Raw genomic sequence first — 17,508 nt, forward strand, 5'->3', positions numbered from 1 at the left:
GGTCAGATTCTGCTTTTGAGTTGTCGCTTCCTATGATACTCCAATAGCAGCGGCCTGAATCCAGTGGGAGATTTGGGCCTTCCTTGTAATTCTGCTGTGATTTGAAGCTTTACATCAAATCACCTGAAAGACTAGAGGGTGCCATTTTATGACAATTACTATTGGTTTGACAGTAAGCACAGTGGTCAGTCAATAAGATACCTTTGAAGAAAACCTTAGTGCTAGCTGGGTGGTGAGCCCATGGATGCCACCCTGCTTTGTCTGTTTAAGGTGTGGTCCTCTGAGGGCGTGTTTCAGGATTCCTGCTCTTCATCCATTGCTAAGGTTCTAGGGCAAAGGCTGACAACTAAGTAAACAATAAAAATGTTGGTACTGGAGTAAGCAAAGAATTACATTCTTAGACATATGTGGCAGATAGGATTGAGCCTACACAGTAATCGAGTCCTATCCCGGGGGAGTGAGCTCGATAGTGGTGTTCACTTAATCTGAATGAACGTGCAGACTTGTCCCTGAGGAATCTTGTTACGTTTCCTGTGGTAGAAACCAAAATGCACTGCTACAGTGACGTACAGAGAAAGTTTGAAATTCTGCTTTGCAAACCTTGACTTTCCAAGCTTTGAGCCAGCAGGAAATGTATGAAGACAGCAGGGGAGCCAGCAGATTTTCTAAGCAATAGAAAGTAGTTGGTATAGGTGAGCTGTGATTTAAATGGGGTTGGTACAGACCCACGTGGTCAAAGGACTCCAGGGGCCAAAAATTTAGTTATGCTGGATTGATTCTGAGAGTAACAACTGCCTAGATTATAATCCAGTTCAAGAAAGCACTTTGTAGCTACACGTGTTGGGAGGGCATCGGTCACTAATGGTGACGTTTCCCATGCAGATTCAGACATTAGTGACTCTTCCAGGGAAGACAAAACGAAAACCATCTGGCATCATTCCTTGTTGATCCAAACTAACCCAGGATAAAGACAGGTGGAGTGTGTGTGTGTGTGTGTGTGTGTGTGTGTATGTGTGTGTATGTGTGTGTATGTGTGTGTATGTGTACACATCTATAGGCATGAATGAAACAGGCAAAAGCTGCTGACTCACGGTTTAGGAAACCCAAAGTCGAGTTTTTCTTACCCTGAAGCACTAAAGTGCGTAAAGGTACATGTTTCAGAACTTAAAATGTTTATAGAAGACCAGCAATGTTCCAAGGGTATTTCATGTGTACTGGATGTGCCTTTAAGCAATAAAAATTCCGAGAGCTGACCAGTATTGTGCCTCCGTTTTAAAAAGTATCTAATAACGGACTTCTCCGTGCAAGGAGGTTTTTCTTTTCCTATAGAACATTTTAGGGTATTTTCTTCCCAGCCTTGGGCCTTAGCAGTGTATAATGCATTTCACGTTTATGTGAAGTGTGTGCGAATTCTATTTTAGCCTTATTTATACATTCTCATTTATTATTAATGGAATTAGACTTAATTTGGTGAGCAGTAGTCACCAGATTTTGTGCCTGACAAGGGCGCGTACTTTTCGGTAACTTCTGTGTTCTTAAGCTTTTCCACACTTTCCCATTTGAACAGTGAAAGCAGTTGCCAGTTGGAGGCCTGAAGTGTCAAAGTTTAAAAAAAAAAAAAAAATCACTTCCCTTGCTGCCAGTGGAGAGTTTTGGTTAGAGAGGACCACAGACAGGCAGTAGTCAGGGTAACCAGAACAGTACTTGGAAAATAAATGGGAGGCTCTTTCCTCCTCGTGTAGCTGGAGGACAGGCTGGAGTCACCACACTTGTCGCTTAGGAGCTGCTCCAGGGAGAGAGTTTAAAAAGAGATGCGTATTGATTCACCTGCCATGCTTCCACCTCAGAGCTTCACTTCGTTTTTCTAATAGTTTTAAATTCCGTTTTTTCTATTCTAATGACACGCTCCCTCTTTAACGTAGGTAAGGCTTTGTACTTCTCCTTGACCTGTTAGTGGCATGAGAGCATATAACATTTCCTAAGATTACGGACAAGGTAGAACTAACCCTGGCACTGCCATTAGCCGGACCCCCGCTTCCTGCCATCTCTGGCCACCAAGTCACTTTCCTTGTTTGCGGCTACACCTCAGTGGTGGGAGTGCCTGAGGGTAAGTTGTTTGGTAGCTGTTCAGTGTTCATCTTTTCTGAAAACTCTGCACAGTTGCCGGCCAGCATTTTGTTGGTTAAGATGAATCCATTCCAAAAACAAAGCTTTAAAAATCTATCATTTTAAAACGGTACCTGGCATCTGATAACTAGAGTTGACACAATCATCCACTCATCTTTTCTTTTTTAAAATAACATTTTGATTCTTCCTAAGGAATGAAGTTGCATGTTTGGGACTTGCCTCAAATTAGACATGTGAATCTTGGACTTGGCATTGCTTTATACCGAGGAGGGGGAAGGCTCCGGGCATTGCTTTAGCTGTAACCATATAATGATTGTCCTTTTTTTTTTTTTTTCCCTCCCAAGTAGATTAATAGCATGTCCTCCATCCACTATATTCCAATCCCCAAGTTAATTGTTGAAAGACATTTATCGTATATCCAGTACCGATGTGATACCCAAATCTAATAGATAATGGTTTTGTGTTATTTGAGAAGATGAAAGTCGAACAGCAGATCCTTTCCCTAGAACATGTAGTGGTTTCAGGAAGTCACTCAGGAATTCTGAATTACCTGCAAATGGAAACTAACCACGTGTTCTTTAATTCAATATTAAAATGTTGCTTTTGCTTGTCATGTAGAATAGCTTACTCAAATTTTTGGTTTTAATTTCTGTCAATTCCATAATCATTGCATGGGCATTCACCATCACCAAATGCTGGTGCTGGCACTCCTAATTTTCCTTCTTTTAATTTATTATTATTTCTAACTTTTTTGTTTTGTTTTTTAACTTGCAGTGCAAGCTTCACATAAAGCCTGGCAAGCCAAGGATGGTCCGCATTCACCTGCTTTTGCAGTAATATTGTATCTCTGCCATCTGTGTCCTTTTATTTTGTTGCATTTTTATTTTTTCCCCTTTCCCAGACACCATATAACTATTAACTCATTTTGCTGAATGTCGTTTGGTGGTGGAAAATGATAGAACAAGGGGATAACAGCAAAAGCTGTGTGCAGCCGGACTTTGTTTCTGGAAAGCAAATGATTTGCCTTTTATGCCTGTTCAGAGTGGCAGCAGGAAGCATGCCTGTTCTGTTACTTTTATGTTGCTTTGGACCAAGGGAAGGAGGCTAAATTGCTACATGTACGTCTGACAGGAAAACTTTTCACCGCCTCAGCAGCTGACTATAAACCTGAATAGCCATGACAACTTGCTCTTCTTGATTATTTGTCTCCATGACGCAAAAGGCCCTGAGCTCCCTCTGTCTCTTCTCCACACCTGCCCCGAACCAAGGTAGCTTTGTATGTAGGCAGAACGGTGGGTAAGCTTTACCTGACTTTTACCCTTGCGTGGATTTTTTTTATTACTATAACAACATCATTTGGCCTGGGTTGTGGGTCTGTTCAGACTGACCATCTCCTCTTATGGCTTTAAAAATGTGTCTGAACCCCTGTGTCTCAAATCCTGGCCAAGTGGGGTTGTCATAAGAAAATGATGAGTCTGTTCCCTTGTATCAGGGCACCCATGGCCCTCTCACAGATCATACAACCTCGTTTAGTAGAAGAATCTTCTACTAAGGATGACGGGCTTTCCACAACCTGCCTACTACTTACAAGATCCAGTCTTTTCATAAACACACCTAAATCTGCTCTCAGTAGGCTGAGAGGAGGGCCTGATGACTGATTCCAGGGTATCGAGTGCTTCTAATAACAGTTTTCAATAATTACGAGGAGAAATTTTCCAGCAATATTTAAAACAGAAAATCTGTTATAAACTGTGTCCTCTGCAGCACAAGTTTGAGGGGGCCTTGTCAACTTAAGGTAGAAATGGGAAGGAACGCAATATAAACCCACAAGTCAAGAAAGCAGAAATTCGGCTTCACATCCAGTTTCCTTGCGTAGTCTCTTTTTGATATTTGCAGTAAAGGCATGATGGAATAGAACAGCTGGTCCTTCACATCCAGCTGTCTTGAAGGAAGTTCCTCACCTTTTCCTTCACGAAGACTAGCTCTACCTGCTCTTTGCGTTTAAGGCCCCAGTGCCCCATCAACAAGGGTTAGGACTTAACCATATGGCAGGACATAGACTACATGCCAAATTTGTATGGAAAAGGGCATATCTAATTTCTTTTCTGTACTTTTCCTTTTTGAGGCTTATCCTTTCATTTCCTTGATTTTTTTCCCCCTCTAATAACAAGATACTCGCAGCTTTCTCTCTAACTCCGTAGTCTCCTGTTTCTTACTTGAAAGAATAACATTTCTCATGAACCTGATACTTCACCTCTGCATTGTCCTTTTGGCCTTCACTAGTCATACATTAATCAAATAGGATAGAATACACACACACTTACACACACTTTTTTTAATAAGTCTCTAGTTGATTCCAATGAAGACTTTTTTCCCTTCTCTTTATCCTCAACCACACTATTATGGGACAGAAGGAATGGTCGTCCATGAACTGATTCAGGCTTAATGAGGCAAAGTAAGAAATCAGTTTCACGGAAGCCGAAACTAAGGTGGGATACAGACTGCAAACCAGAAGAAGCAATAGCGATATAAAGACAGGCTTAGGAGCTACTGGACCAATGTCTTCGTTTTCGCTTTTGCTTTTTGAATGATTCTAGTCCGAAGCTGGCTATCAGGCAGCACGCTGATTCTAACCATAGGCCGAGTTTGCTCAGATGCTGGGCACCAGACAGAAGCTTGAATACTTGTGTTGTGTGCTTGTTCCAGCCATTGCTTGTGTGAGCATTTCCGTGCCTTGTAACAGGAAATACACTTCTAGATTCTAAAAATGCATCACTTTAAAATTTTCGTTTTACATGCATCACTAAAGCCTTTTTAAAGTGAGCCTAGCCACAAGAGGCATCCAGCTGACGTTTTGATTCCAAGATTGTTGATTGATTGGATTGATTTTTCTTTTCCCATTAAATTTTTCACAGAAAAATAAATCATGTGGAGAGTCAGGGAATAAGAAGTCAAAGAAAACATATAAAAGCTTTTTTAAAAAATGCATTGCTTCTGAACTTTTTTCTGCCCCTGCTCCCTGGCCCTGTTTGGTTTGTTATTGCTGCCCTCTCTTCTTTCTGTATCTGTGCCTTTTTTCACAGTAGTCCTTGGCTCTGCACGGAATAAATGATACCCTCAAATCTAATTGGATGTGCTTTCGCCTTTGCATGTAAGTACGGCAGTAAAAAACCTTTGAGACCTTTTTGACTTTTTAAAATTAGAGAAACAAATGGGATAGATGGATTTTTTTTTTTTCCCTGGAGGGGGGTAGGGAGGTATTGGTTTGAGTAGTCTTTGTTTTTTTAAAAAACAAACAAAAAACCTAAATATATTTTAAATGGCTCACATTTATATCTTTTTTACAAGAAACACAGAGATTTGACTTTTCCTTGATATCCGTGTGCAAGTCAGAAATTACTAGCCCCAGTCTGTTCTACACAGCATTGTGGGTTCATTGGATATTAGAGGGTCCTTGGTTTGTTTTTTTTTTTGTTTTTTTTTTTGTTTTTTAGTGTTTCGTTTTTTTTTTCTAGGTTTTTTGTTTTGGTTTGGTGTTTTTTGTTTTTTTGACTGCACTGCGCGGCTTGTGGGATATTAGTTCCCTGACCAGGGACTGAACCTGTGTCCTCGGCAGTGAGAGCGCGAAGTCCTAACCACTGGACTGCCAGGGAATTCCCAGAGGGTCCTTGGTTCTGACTGTGTAAGTAAAGTTAGAATGAGAAACTACTACCTTCCACTAGAGAAAAAGCAAGAGGAAATTTTTTTTTTATGCTAGGCTCCCTTTATGGTTGCTTAATTTTTGGTGATCTTGGTTTAATGGTCTTTCCCTTGTGCTAACTACTGGCAGGGAGCACCTTTTTTTTTTTTTGGTGAGCTCTTGCTGGCCTCTCCCCACATCTTTTGTTCAACCGTAATGACCATCTTTTTGCTTCTTCTGGACTTTAGATGCCCATAACAGTTGTAAGTGCGGTAGGATGTGATGGAAAAGCACTTAGGAGAATTTACTGGCAGTTCAGAGACTATGTTTTCCCAACTTAGGCTCTTTATTAATTGGTCAAGGTTTTGTCCAGAAAGGTCACCTCAAACCAGGGGAACATTTAACAAAATGCTGGGCACAGGTTACTCACCTTCCTTCTCTGCTTTGTGATCTCACCAGCAGTAACACTTCGTATCTTGTGCACCTCACAAAGACTCGGTTTCCTCACTTTCTTGACATATCCATAAGTGTTTCATATACAAACTGTTGAATCGGGTTTTTCAGCTGTTACCAACCCATGTCATACTGTCTCTGTGTGGTCCTACCAAAACTGTCCATTCAGATCCCTTTGCTTTCCCATTTGCAAGTGTCTGAAGTTGTCAAGTCTCAGCTTCCAGACGTCTCGGTTCCATTGACAGGATACATATGTGATGACTCTTTAGGGGAAATGATGACGTACAAAGTCTAGATTGTATGTAGGTATGAAGGGAATTTTTAAAATAAGTTGAAGATTAAGCTGTGAACAGCATTAGAACTTTGTCTATTTCTTAATTTTAAAATATGCTGATATGCCTTAAACTGTAGTTGTAGATCGTCATTTTGCTGTTTGAAAATAACCAATGTGTTTTTAAAACTGTTGTGTAATCTACTTTCAGTGTTAATGCAGAATTGTCATATATGTAAACTGCATGTTAGACACTTGTCTTTTTTAAAAAACTAAAATAATTGTATTAATGTGAAGCATATCATTTTTTCAAGTATGAAAGTAATCACTTAGCAAACTTGCTTGGTAATTTGGTGTCTGTTAAGGTAGGAGAGTGGCGGACAGGTAATCTATGCATATATCACTAGTGCCAAGACATAAAGTGGGGGAAAATATATTTTTACCCAAACATTGTGTGCCCTTTTGTGAGTTCTTTTTAGTCACTGTTTGACATGCAAATGTACACATGCTTATAATATTGGATAAAAGAAATAGGGATGAAAGAGTCCCGTGTTTTCCTACCTTGTCTGGACTTCAAATGCTACCATCTGGGCAGCACCAGCTCCTCCAGGATGCTTGCCACGTGATGTCCTGTACGTCATATTACTGTCTCTGCCACCCTTTCTCCCTGACTCCCGTCCCCTTCCACCCTCACTAGCGCCCCACTGCCCCAGCCCAGGCGTCCTCTTCTTCCCCGGCCTCCAGTGCTGGCGCTGCATCTCACCCCCCAGCTGGGCTTGAGGAAGTCATCCCTTTACTGACACACTGCTGTTCTTTCACAGTTTGTTGTAGAGAAGCTCCTTTTTTTTTTTAAGCCTTTTAAGAATCAAATTTGAATCTGAACCTTTCTTTTTTCTCTTCTGTAGCTTCTTCTTTATGTAACCATCCTGTTGACAAGCCCTACTCTCTCCTAATGGACATAGAGCATTAGAAGAGCAGGAGCTGTCTGTTCACACGTGTTGGGGAAGAGTTACCTCATTTCCACCATCGCCTCCTATTCTTTTAAAGTCTGGGTCAAATATTGCACTGCTGTTTGTATTTGTCAATGTCTGTTTACAAACCACTGCCCATAGTGGTTACTTAAGTGACTTATCACCACCAAAAACAGTAATACCTAATACTACTACTTAAAAGGAAATTGAGTGAAAGAGAGAACTTGGGCCAAAACCCAAGGTAGCCCTGTGTTGGGATCCTCTTGTTTAGCTGTCATGTTCTTGAAGCTGCTGACCCAAGAACTCATGGACTGAAGACAGCATGGACCCTACCTAATCTGAGGGTCCACAGACTTGATCTCATGTTAACTCCAGACCTCTGTCCCATGAGTGACATTCTGAACAGCCCGATCAGGACCCTCTACCGTCAATCAGGTCATAAGATCAGGGCAACAATTTTCCTTCCTTTTGTTAGCTTTGTGGGTTGTTTTGAAGTTTGGGATTTTTTTTCTAAACATTTGATATTGCATGAACAAAGATGGCTGCATTTTTTTAATTTGGAGTGTTCTATTGATACAATGTTTTTATTTTTCAGCTGACCGTCTGCCTCTTGAGAGAGAGAAGTGGGCATCCTTCCTTTAAATTCAGGAACCATTGTTGTTTTATTTGACTCTTTTTCTGTTACCTGCACCCCTCATCTAAGTTTTCGGGGTTTGGGATTCTGTTTTGGAAAAAAAAAAAAATTTTCCTACTTAGCCAGTTCCGTTTTATGTATTGGTTATTCAAACTTAGTTTTGGTATCAAAATTATGCCAATTTTAAGCTCAAGGGGAAATTTAAATGAAGTTTTAAGTCACAGAATTCTGTTTAAGATGCTCTCCTCATCTCAGATACAACAACAACAAAATCCCTGTGCTGTCACTGGGATTTTGACCTACAAGTCTTAATCATGTTTAAAATGTACCAGTGTTAGGTAGATGACTTTTCTGCCTCTGGGACTCAATTTATATTTAAAGGTACCTTAAAATAACTTTCTGACCCATCCCTGCCTTTTTATTTATTGCGAAGCTCTTCTTTACCTTGTGTCCGGTTTTCGTGTGTCCTGGACCATGGAAACAAACCCCCGACAAGTACATATCCTGTCCCAGACAACAGCAACATTAACTTAACGTTGGTTCTGATCAGGTGGCTTACTCCACTGTGTCTGCAAAAAAAAAAAAAAAAAAAAAAAAAATCTGGAAATCACTTAAAATACACTCACACGCAAACACACACACTTCTGCCAGTTGAGTGTGAGTTCTAATGCTGACTCGTTTGTGACAGGCTATTTTATTAGCAGCCACCGCTTAGGTGCCGTTTTTGTAGTCAAGGTACAATTTTCAAATTCATTTCTATTTTAAGGCATGGACACGCATTTTAAGTTAGCTTTTCATTTCATTACTTGTCAATAGTCTGCTTATTTCCATCATTTTTTCAGCCCCATAGTAGGTGGATATTGGTGGCGTGAATTGCATTTGGTAAAGATCTTAAGAGTGTTCCCTTGTATTTAAGAATGGTAACATATGCTTCTGTTGAAAGGTGAAATGATGAAGCAACAGTCCCTGCTTCTTGAATCATTTGATTCTTGGAAGAGGTTATTTAGACCAATTGGAGGAGCTTGCTGGCAAGGGGCCTTCTTTACTTAGAAAGACACTATCATTAAATGCAATAAAATCGGGTTCATCTGAGCCATTAAATGATTAAAATATGAGTCAAGAGCCATCCCCTCCATACTACAGTGTAATCTGTAAGGACAGAAATTTGCTAACGATGCGACCGCTGGTTTGCGGGTGGATGGTGGGTATCAACTCCTTGACTGATGCTACAGCATGACATACTGTCAGTTTTGTAAGTTAAACACAAACATCCTATTGTGTGAAACCACTGTGATTACTAAGTACAATTGGATTTATTTTTAAACTCCTTTTAATATTTTCATATCAACTTTACCCTATCACTCATATTTTAAAAGTAAATTCTGCATCAGATTGTAAAGACATTTTTGGGGCAATATTTAAAAAGCAAATTAGGCAGTCTTTTTTTTGTTTGTTTAAGTAGAGAAATGTGTAATCTATTTCTGTTATTCCCTTTTTAATCTTCATGTTGGAGGAAGTGCAATGGTCATCATCTTAATGGGAGGGGCGGGGGAACTGGCTATTACACGCAGGTTGGCCTCTGTTCAGTTATCTAGGGAAAGTGGATAACAGACACCACTGGTCAAGTACACAGCTATCCTCCGTTGATTTGGCATTTTACTTAAGGTGGTTCCTTTTCTCAAATGTTGATAAAACTGGTAGGTTCTCAAGTTCTCTTGGCTGACCAACTAAGAGATACGAATAATAAAAACGACTCGTTTATCTCAAGCTAGATTGTTGGAAAGCAGGGAGAACTGAGCCATCTGAACCTATTTCCATTGGTGATAGGCTTTTTATTTTTCATACAGTGTTTAAAACAAAAACCTTACTTGACTTCAGATACAGACTCGGCCTTATTGCTGAAAAGTGAGTGTAGTCTAGATGGTCTACTTGAGATGGGCACAGCACACGTACACGTATAAAGGAGAGACCTGATCTGAATTAGTATGTGCTGAGCTGGGTCAGATAAAATTAGGTCATCTTCGCAATAGGCTTGACCATACTTTTCCTCATCAACTGTACCTAAACGTCCTTCTTAGTTATTTTGGTTATTTTTCTGCCTATCGTTGTCCCAGCTTATGGGTAAAAGTTCTGGATATCTGAAAAACTAAGTACGTAATTTTCACTGTATTTAAATGACATTTCTATGCAAAACCTTTTGCTTTGCAGATGACTGTCATCTTTCCACCCTGGAGACTGACAGTGTTGGCAATGTGGCTCATTTTGAAGATCCTTGTACTTGAATCCTTAAGACCATGGTATTTAGTCCTTGAGACTGATACCATCTGGCTTTCAGATCAATCTCTAGCAAACAACTGGCACCCTCAGGGCTGGTGTAGAGGTTGAATGTGTTAATCTAAAAAGACTAATTGCGAGCCTCGGTATCTGCTCACCTCGCTTTCCAACCTTCCTATTCTGACAGGTAGCTGTTTACAAATGAGATCTTTTGGTTGTTAGTGGAACATCGTGGGAGGTACAGATGAAGACTTCACGTCTGCCTCAAATCAGTTATTTGCAGGCTGTGAGTTGAATGGCATTTCAGTCCACTATGGAAACTTCCTTTCAAAATCATGGCACCTAGATCAGAGGAGGCAGAGGCTATTATCACCAGGTTGGTCCCTGTCAAAAAGAAAACTTGTGTATGGTGGGGAGGGCACAGAATAACATTCCACGAAGAACTCTGCTTAACCATGCCTTCTCTGCACGGTGCGTTTGAGAATACTGAGGAGTTGCAGTTCTAGCTCTCCTTGCCCTTTATTTATATCCATCCATCTTTCCCCCACCCCCCCCCCCCCCCAAATACTTTTATTCTATATACTGCACCAGGCCTACATTAGGTACTGTGGATGTAGCCACGCACTATGAATTGCATGTCTCTCTGCATACCTCAAACATGGCAGATTCTGGGGGTAAACAGAAAAGGTAAGCCCTTTCTGTGCTAAATTGTGAGAGATAGTATTCTGAAAAGCAAAACCCACCTCCACCCCCAATTGCTTTTCAGTGGTTTCTTTCTTAAGGTTGCCCTTCTTTCTGGAGTGTTCCCTTGCTAACAAAATAAGCTGTTTCTGAGCATGAGAAAGAGTTTACTGGGCCTATGCTTTTCTACACTGCCCTACTGTTGTGTAACACAATAAGGTCAACAGTTTTGGCATCTGATCTGCTATGAAGGTTGTACTTCAAGAGTCAAGAGAAATGGAGAGGTTCAGCCTCCTGGAAACTTCAACACTAGTGTTTTGTGCTCTCTTCAGATTTCTCTATCTGATAAGACGTTCTTGGTTACCTCTCATGACACCTTTTCAATAATCAAGAGATGGCCCAGGGAGAGTTATGTCTGTGTGCTACACATGGGTCTTACATCATAAAAACCACTGCAGATGGTCCCTGACTTAAGATGGTTTGACTCACAGTTTTTTGGTTTTATGATAGTGTGAAAGTGATATGCATTGAGTAGAAACCGTATTTCTGAATTTGGATCTTCTCCTGGGCTAGCAATATGCAGTTTGGATGCTCACTTTGCTGGGGAGTGGCAGCGAGCTGCAGCTCCCAGTCAGCCAATGCAATCACGAGGGTAAACCGCGGATACACTTAGAAGCATTGTTTTTCAATTCAGTATTCAATAAATTCCATAGAATATTCAATACTTTATTATAGAACAGACTTTGTGTTAAATGATTTTGCCCAACTGTAAGGTTACTGTAAGTGTTCTGAGCACATTTGAGGTAGACTAGGCTAAGCTATGATGTTCAGTAGGTTAGATGCATTAAATGCATTTTCGACTTAAGGATATTTTCAACTTACGATGAGTTTATCGGGACTTAACCACACTGTAAATAAAGGAAGGTCTGTAAACTCATCGGTATGGTGAGGGAGAGCTTTCATTTTAACTCCTTAATGCAAGCTGTGCTACAAAGCCTGTACTTCACCTTTTCTGTCCTACTGATTGGTCAAATCCAGCTCAAAATGAAAGCAGCAAGCTTTTGGGAGTTGGCTATTTTCAAGTATTCTCAATCACATTTCGAAGTTATCTTGCAGGACCGAACAATGTACAAGTATTAGGATTTTTAATTTGTAAAACTTTTTTTTTTTTGGTACGAGACACGCTTAGCCACCATCTGTCCCAAACCACGGCAGATATAGCTAATTTCCCTCAGTCCCACATGCACAGGCCTCCTATGGCTTACGTGATGTGAACTTGTAACTGCAAATGATGCTGACGCATTGCTTAGCAACAAGAGGTGAGCGCTCAACTGCTCGTTCCCACACAGTAAGCCCAGTTTCTCCCGGAAACTTAAAAAGATGTTCTATTTTTCTAAAAGCACCATCTAGTGGCCAAAGCTCAAAACATTATAAATGAGCATAGGAGACATTCTCCTGTTAACACAGTTTAAAGACTGGTTTCAACAATTTTGGAGGCTTTAGAAATAACAGTTACATGTTAGACAAAACATCGTATCTCAAAGCTTTATCCTTTATATTTGGTAAGTCAGAAATTGAACCTTGTTAAAAATTCTTGGCTATGTGGACAATTCTCTAATCTTCAACCTGCTATGTCCCAGGAGGCTTGTGAAGAAAGACATCTGGCACAGTATCTTCCCCTTTCCAGTTGAAAATGTACAAACTACCTTAAGGATGAAGATAACAAGGCTCCCCGTTATGCTTGCTGAGCATCAGTGGCTTTAACCACATTGTGCTGTTACGGGCAGTGATGCTCAAGGACAACTTACTTTCTTGTTTCAGGAACTCCAAAGGAGTGAATTAGAAATCCTGAAAATCCAGGTATGTAAAGAGAATAGACAGGACATACATACGTGTTGGTTCTAACAACATAGGAGAAAAGAAAGAATACTTCTTCGGGGGCAGACGCCAATGTCTTAACTGCCTCAATGGCAGGACTGTAGGCTCCGATTCTCATCAGCTTGGCCAAGTGAGGAGCTACGCTATAGCTTCTTTCAGAGCCGAAGGCATGGTGTCAGGAACATTTCTGACAAATCAGTTGTATCAGTCTTTTTAACTGGCACTCGAGAGCACTCTCCTTTCCCAGCCCTCCCCTCCACACTAATGTAAGACATCATCTGCAGAAAATTCAGTTCTCCACAGGTAACGAACTTCAACCCTGAAAGACAAGTAATTATTTGGCTACTCCTAGTAAGAGCTTCAGGAGCTAGAGCGTGCACTTTCACTTCTGTTGAACGGAGGATTAGAGAATAACTAATTTCTCCCATCATGTTTATTCCCTTGCCTTTGCAGAGCCTTTGTGGAATAACAGGTTTTCTCACCACCAGGAGGCACCAGGCAATCGTGATCCATAAAGCTCAAGTTTCCAAATCTTGGAAGAGAGTAATTGTGGTGTGATGCCAAGATTTAAGACAGGTATCTTGGGACAGGCTAATGAGCATAGTTTCTGATAAAACAGGATCTAATTTAACAGTAGGAACATTCTTAATGAAAAGTTCCACACTTCAAGAATGTTCTGCTTTTTTCTGTCTCAGTCCGTGAGTTCAGGCCCCAGAGAGCCAAAGTTCTCCAAGAGCTCATGGCAGCTCAGGTCTCTGGGACAGTGGCAGGGAGATGTAACTGAAAGGGTGCTCAGGAGGGGCTGGTCTCCAAAGTACTATCATTTAACTGATCTATGGGTTAAATAAGCTTTGAGGCATGAGACCTAGCAGCAGCCCAACCACTCCAATTCAGTTTCCCATGAAAATACTTTTTTCCAAACGGACTTACCATCCATTTTTTAGAAAGCCTCAAGATCAAGAAATTGAAATATTATTTCTAACTTCTGTACCATCTGTATGTAGCAACTGGACCACAAATGAAATATTCTGATTCTAGACTCAACTTTATCCCTAGCTTTCTACGTAACAAAAATGTTCCTCATTTGTTAAGTGGAAGTGGGCGGGGGGTTACGCAGCATTTATTTTAATGATGAACATTTGTAGTTGTGGACTTCCTGGAGCTCCCACAATTCAGGAGAATTAAGAAACAGAACCAGATGAAGATTAGGATAGGTGGGATTTTTTTTTTTATGTGTATCTGCAAAGCCAGCCTCATGCTGTCTTCACGCCAAAAGTAGTTCGTTCTTGTATATTCCTTCTCACTCCCTGTACTTACACGTGTTTCCCCCCTTGATCGGACTACGGCAGGTAGCCAGCCCTACCATAAAAGACTTTAAAAGTCAAATGCTGACCGGAGAATACTCTTGCTCTGCTAAACCAGAACAAAATCGGTGGCTTAAAAGTGACAGGTTATCTAGCTATGGGTCTGTGTCTGCCCTCACGGTTCCTTAAGCTAAGAATTTACTGTTTGCAAGGTCACAGTCCACCATGTCAAAACCTAAACTCAGCCACATTTAAATCCCCCCCTTCCTTCATGTTTTATTTTCTGCAAGCATATTAGGATTTTTATCATCTTCCGCAGTTGAAACAGCAGTGCCTAACTAATCAAGAACTTGCACTTCTTCACAAGCAGGAAAAAAAGAGAGAAAAAGGTTAAGGACAACTTTTATTGCTACCAATCAGTACATGGTTCTGACTGCAGTACCTTCTTCAGGCTGCACAGGGAGCTCAGGACCCAGAAGTCATGAAGAGAATACAGGTAGGCTGGGGAGGCAGGGGGATTAACTTTTATCAAGTAAATCCTAATAGCTTAACATAAAACTAGGGTACTGAATTCAGTTATTACATGTTACAGACCCAAATCATAGAGCTGCCCCAACATCTAGACAGTCTCTCCTACTGATTATAAATGAGTGAACTGAACAGTTTTTTTTAATCTAATTTTAGTTGTAACATGTTTCTTTGGTGAGCACCTGGATATATTAACTTTATCACAAATTCTATTATACAAATGTCAAAAATGCTTCCAACAAATCTTAAGAGTGTCCTAATCACATGCCACTTTTAAGCTTCAATTTAAGATAAAAATGAAAATATTAATTTTGTTTCCAAACTCTAGAAATTGAAAGGAGACAAACAAAAATCAACATGGTAATGGGAGTTCTTCTTCTGTTACCAACTCTGATTCACAGGCGATTCTGAAGTACCTTTTTCAGATTAAGTTGAATTTGAATCATGGATTATCAACATGGCTGTCACTGAAATAATCTGTTCACTAAATTGCTAAAAACAAATTTTCAGGGTTTCCTCATCAGTGGAAGGCAGGCTATAGGTCAACATGCATAAAATTCATTTAGTATTCAAAGAAGCAGCAAGCAAAAGCAAGAGGAAAATTAAATCAGGATCTGGGACAAGGTCTGCTAGCTAGGAATTTTGGAACTTTAAAAAAAAAAACACTGAACGTGAATTTCTGACACAGGGTAATCTACATTACACTTTAGCAGAGAAAAGGGTGGAACTGACAAACACTACGAAGAAATTTTTTACTTAAAAATTTTTTGATCTTGAATTTTACACTTTTTTTGGTCTTTAAGTGCTTAAATAATGTTGAATTATAATTAGCCATACAAGTCAACAGGTTTTTTTTTTTTCTGGCTCATTTCGAATCAGCCTGGTAAGGTATATACCTTTATACAGCCTATCCTGTTTTCCATGTTCCCATTCCCACAGTAGTCTACCTTAGTTTGCACTTGAAGGTAACACCTGGAGCTACATGACAGAAACAGGCTGCAAAGGTGGACAAGGGGAAGTATGTCCCTCTTGCCTTGATAAATCAGTGCCACACACAGAACCCACATTTTCTGAAGCATTATCTTCATTATAGAGCCGTTTGATCCCATCATAGAAGTCGTCCACTTCCATTTCCTCCACTTTGCGTTTAGCAGAGGTATGCTTGCACCCACTGGCAGCTGGGAGATGATGGTAGAAGGCTGCTGTACCTCTGACTGGCACTTCTGGTTTGCTGTTGTCCTTGGAGAAATCTGGGCCTGGGGCAGAGGAGGGATGTAATCTGAACACTCCTTTGTCACAGGTCACCAGGGTGTGCTTGAGGGGACGGTAGACATAAACGGAATTTAGAGGCAGGGAAGACTGCAGAGTAGAAAGGTGATGTGCCACAAGCTCCCGACAGTGGATCAACTGGGAGCTATCCATCTGAGCCCGGGGGAAAGAAAACACAAAGTTGATAATTAATATAGGCTGTCTGTCGTCTTTGCTGGCCACTTTTTCTCCCCGTGCCCTCTGCCCCCCAAGATTTCTCTCCCCACATCTTTTACCTCAAACTCGTCTACTCCTCCAGCCTACCTATCATTTTTAGAAATTGTGTCCAAATCTGTATTTGTATTATAAACTTCTTTGGAACTTGAATTCTTTATTTGCAACTGTATGCTGTACATCTGCATGAAAGCTGAAATTATTCTCTTTTGTTCACTGCTATATATTCCAACATATGCTTTTGTTCAGGCTATCTCCCCTGTCTAGAAGGCCTTTCACCCTACCCTCCTTTTCTCTTCCAGCCTCCTTAGTGAAGACCAAGGTACAGATAAACATAAAATCCATTAAGCATTTAAAGAAGCAGACAGAGGCAAGAAAAAATTTACATAAGGGATGGGGAAAGGCTAAGAATTTTGAACAACTTATTATTTTGTTTTTAAAACAGTAAATGGGAACCTTTGACAAGTTATATTTTTGTAGAAAACAGCAGAATTGACAACAATAAGAAAAAACGTTCTTGCTCATGTTTTTAATCTGCGGGTTTCACTAATTCCTTCTTATCCTTCAGGATAATTCAGGTATCAGTCCTTTTTGAAGCCACCCTTGACTCCCCTTAACCCCCCGACAAACCCAAATTTCAGGGTCATCTGTTTTTGTATCAACCTGTCATCATACTTACTACACTGTATTAGAATGATCTATTTAACCATTTATGCTTTTCTACTATAGACTACAAGATCCCAAGAGGTAGGCAGTGTATCATGGTTTTTTTTGTTTTTTGTTTTTGTTGTTGTTGTACGTGGGCCTCTCACTGTTGTGGCCTCTCCCGTTGTGGAGCACAGGCTCCGGACGCGCAGGCTCAGTGGCCATGGCTCACGGGCCCAGCCGCTCCGCGGCATGTGGGATCTTCCCGGACCGGGGCACGAACCCGTGTCCCCTGCATCGGCAGGCGGACTCTCAACCACTGCGCCACCAGGGGAGCCCTCATATTCATTTTTATTCCCTAAGTTTCTAGCACCACTGACTGTACCTGGAAGGCCTTCAAAATCTTACTTGTGATAGAGAGTCCAATTAGTTGCTCTTTGCCTTACTTTCCCTGCAATTATAGCTCTGGTCAGAATTACTCTGGCAACATATATTTCTCCCTATTCAAATTTCTTTAGCGGCACCCCAAGTGCCTGCCAGAAATAATCTAACCTCTTTAGCTTGGTATTAAGAAGGCTCTC

The 17,508-nt window shown here is 40.7% G+C and overlaps 2 protein-coding genes across 3 annotated transcripts in view; one reads left to right on the forward strand and one right to left on the reverse strand.

Annotated features, from left to right (window-relative positions):
* Nucleotides 1–8,527, forward strand: part of SEPTIN11 (septin 11) — an 89,675-nt gene extending 81,148 nt beyond the window's left edge. Inside the window, exons 10-12 of one of the 2 annotated variants that reach the window (XM_024754135.1) lie at nucleotides 2,902–5,278; nucleotides 5,643–5,809; nucleotides 8,097–8,256. In XM_024754135.1, coding sequence (XP_024609903.1) covers nucleotides 2,902–2,917 — 16 coding nt within the window. In that variant the 3' untranslated portion in view covers nucleotides 2,918–5,278; nucleotides 5,643–5,809; nucleotides 8,097–8,256. Of the gene's footprint in view, nucleotides 1–2,901; nucleotides 5,279–5,642; nucleotides 5,810–8,096 lie in introns of both variants that reach the window. The other variant, XM_024754136.1, reaches the window with a different exon arrangement.
* A 6,130-nt stretch (nucleotides 8,528–14,657) lies between these two features.
* CCNI (cyclin I) overlaps nucleotides 14,658–17,508 on the reverse strand; it is a 32,274-nt gene continuing 29,423 nt past the window's right edge. Inside the window, exon 7 of the mRNA XM_024754137.1 lies at nucleotides 14,658–16,222. Coding sequence (XP_024609905.1) covers nucleotides 15,779–16,222 — 444 coding nt within the window. The 3' untranslated portion in view covers nucleotides 14,658–15,778. The remainder of the gene's footprint in view (nucleotides 16,223–17,508) is intronic.

This window comes from Neophocaena asiaeorientalis, unplaced genomic scaffold (genome assembly GCF_003031525.2).
Source record: "Neophocaena asiaeorientalis asiaeorientalis breed wild unplaced genomic scaffold, Neophocaena_asiaeorientalis_V1.1 scaffold148, whole genome shotgun sequence".
Lineage (NCBI taxonomy): Eukaryota > Metazoa > Chordata > Mammalia > Artiodactyla > Phocoenidae > Neophocaena > Neophocaena asiaeorientalis.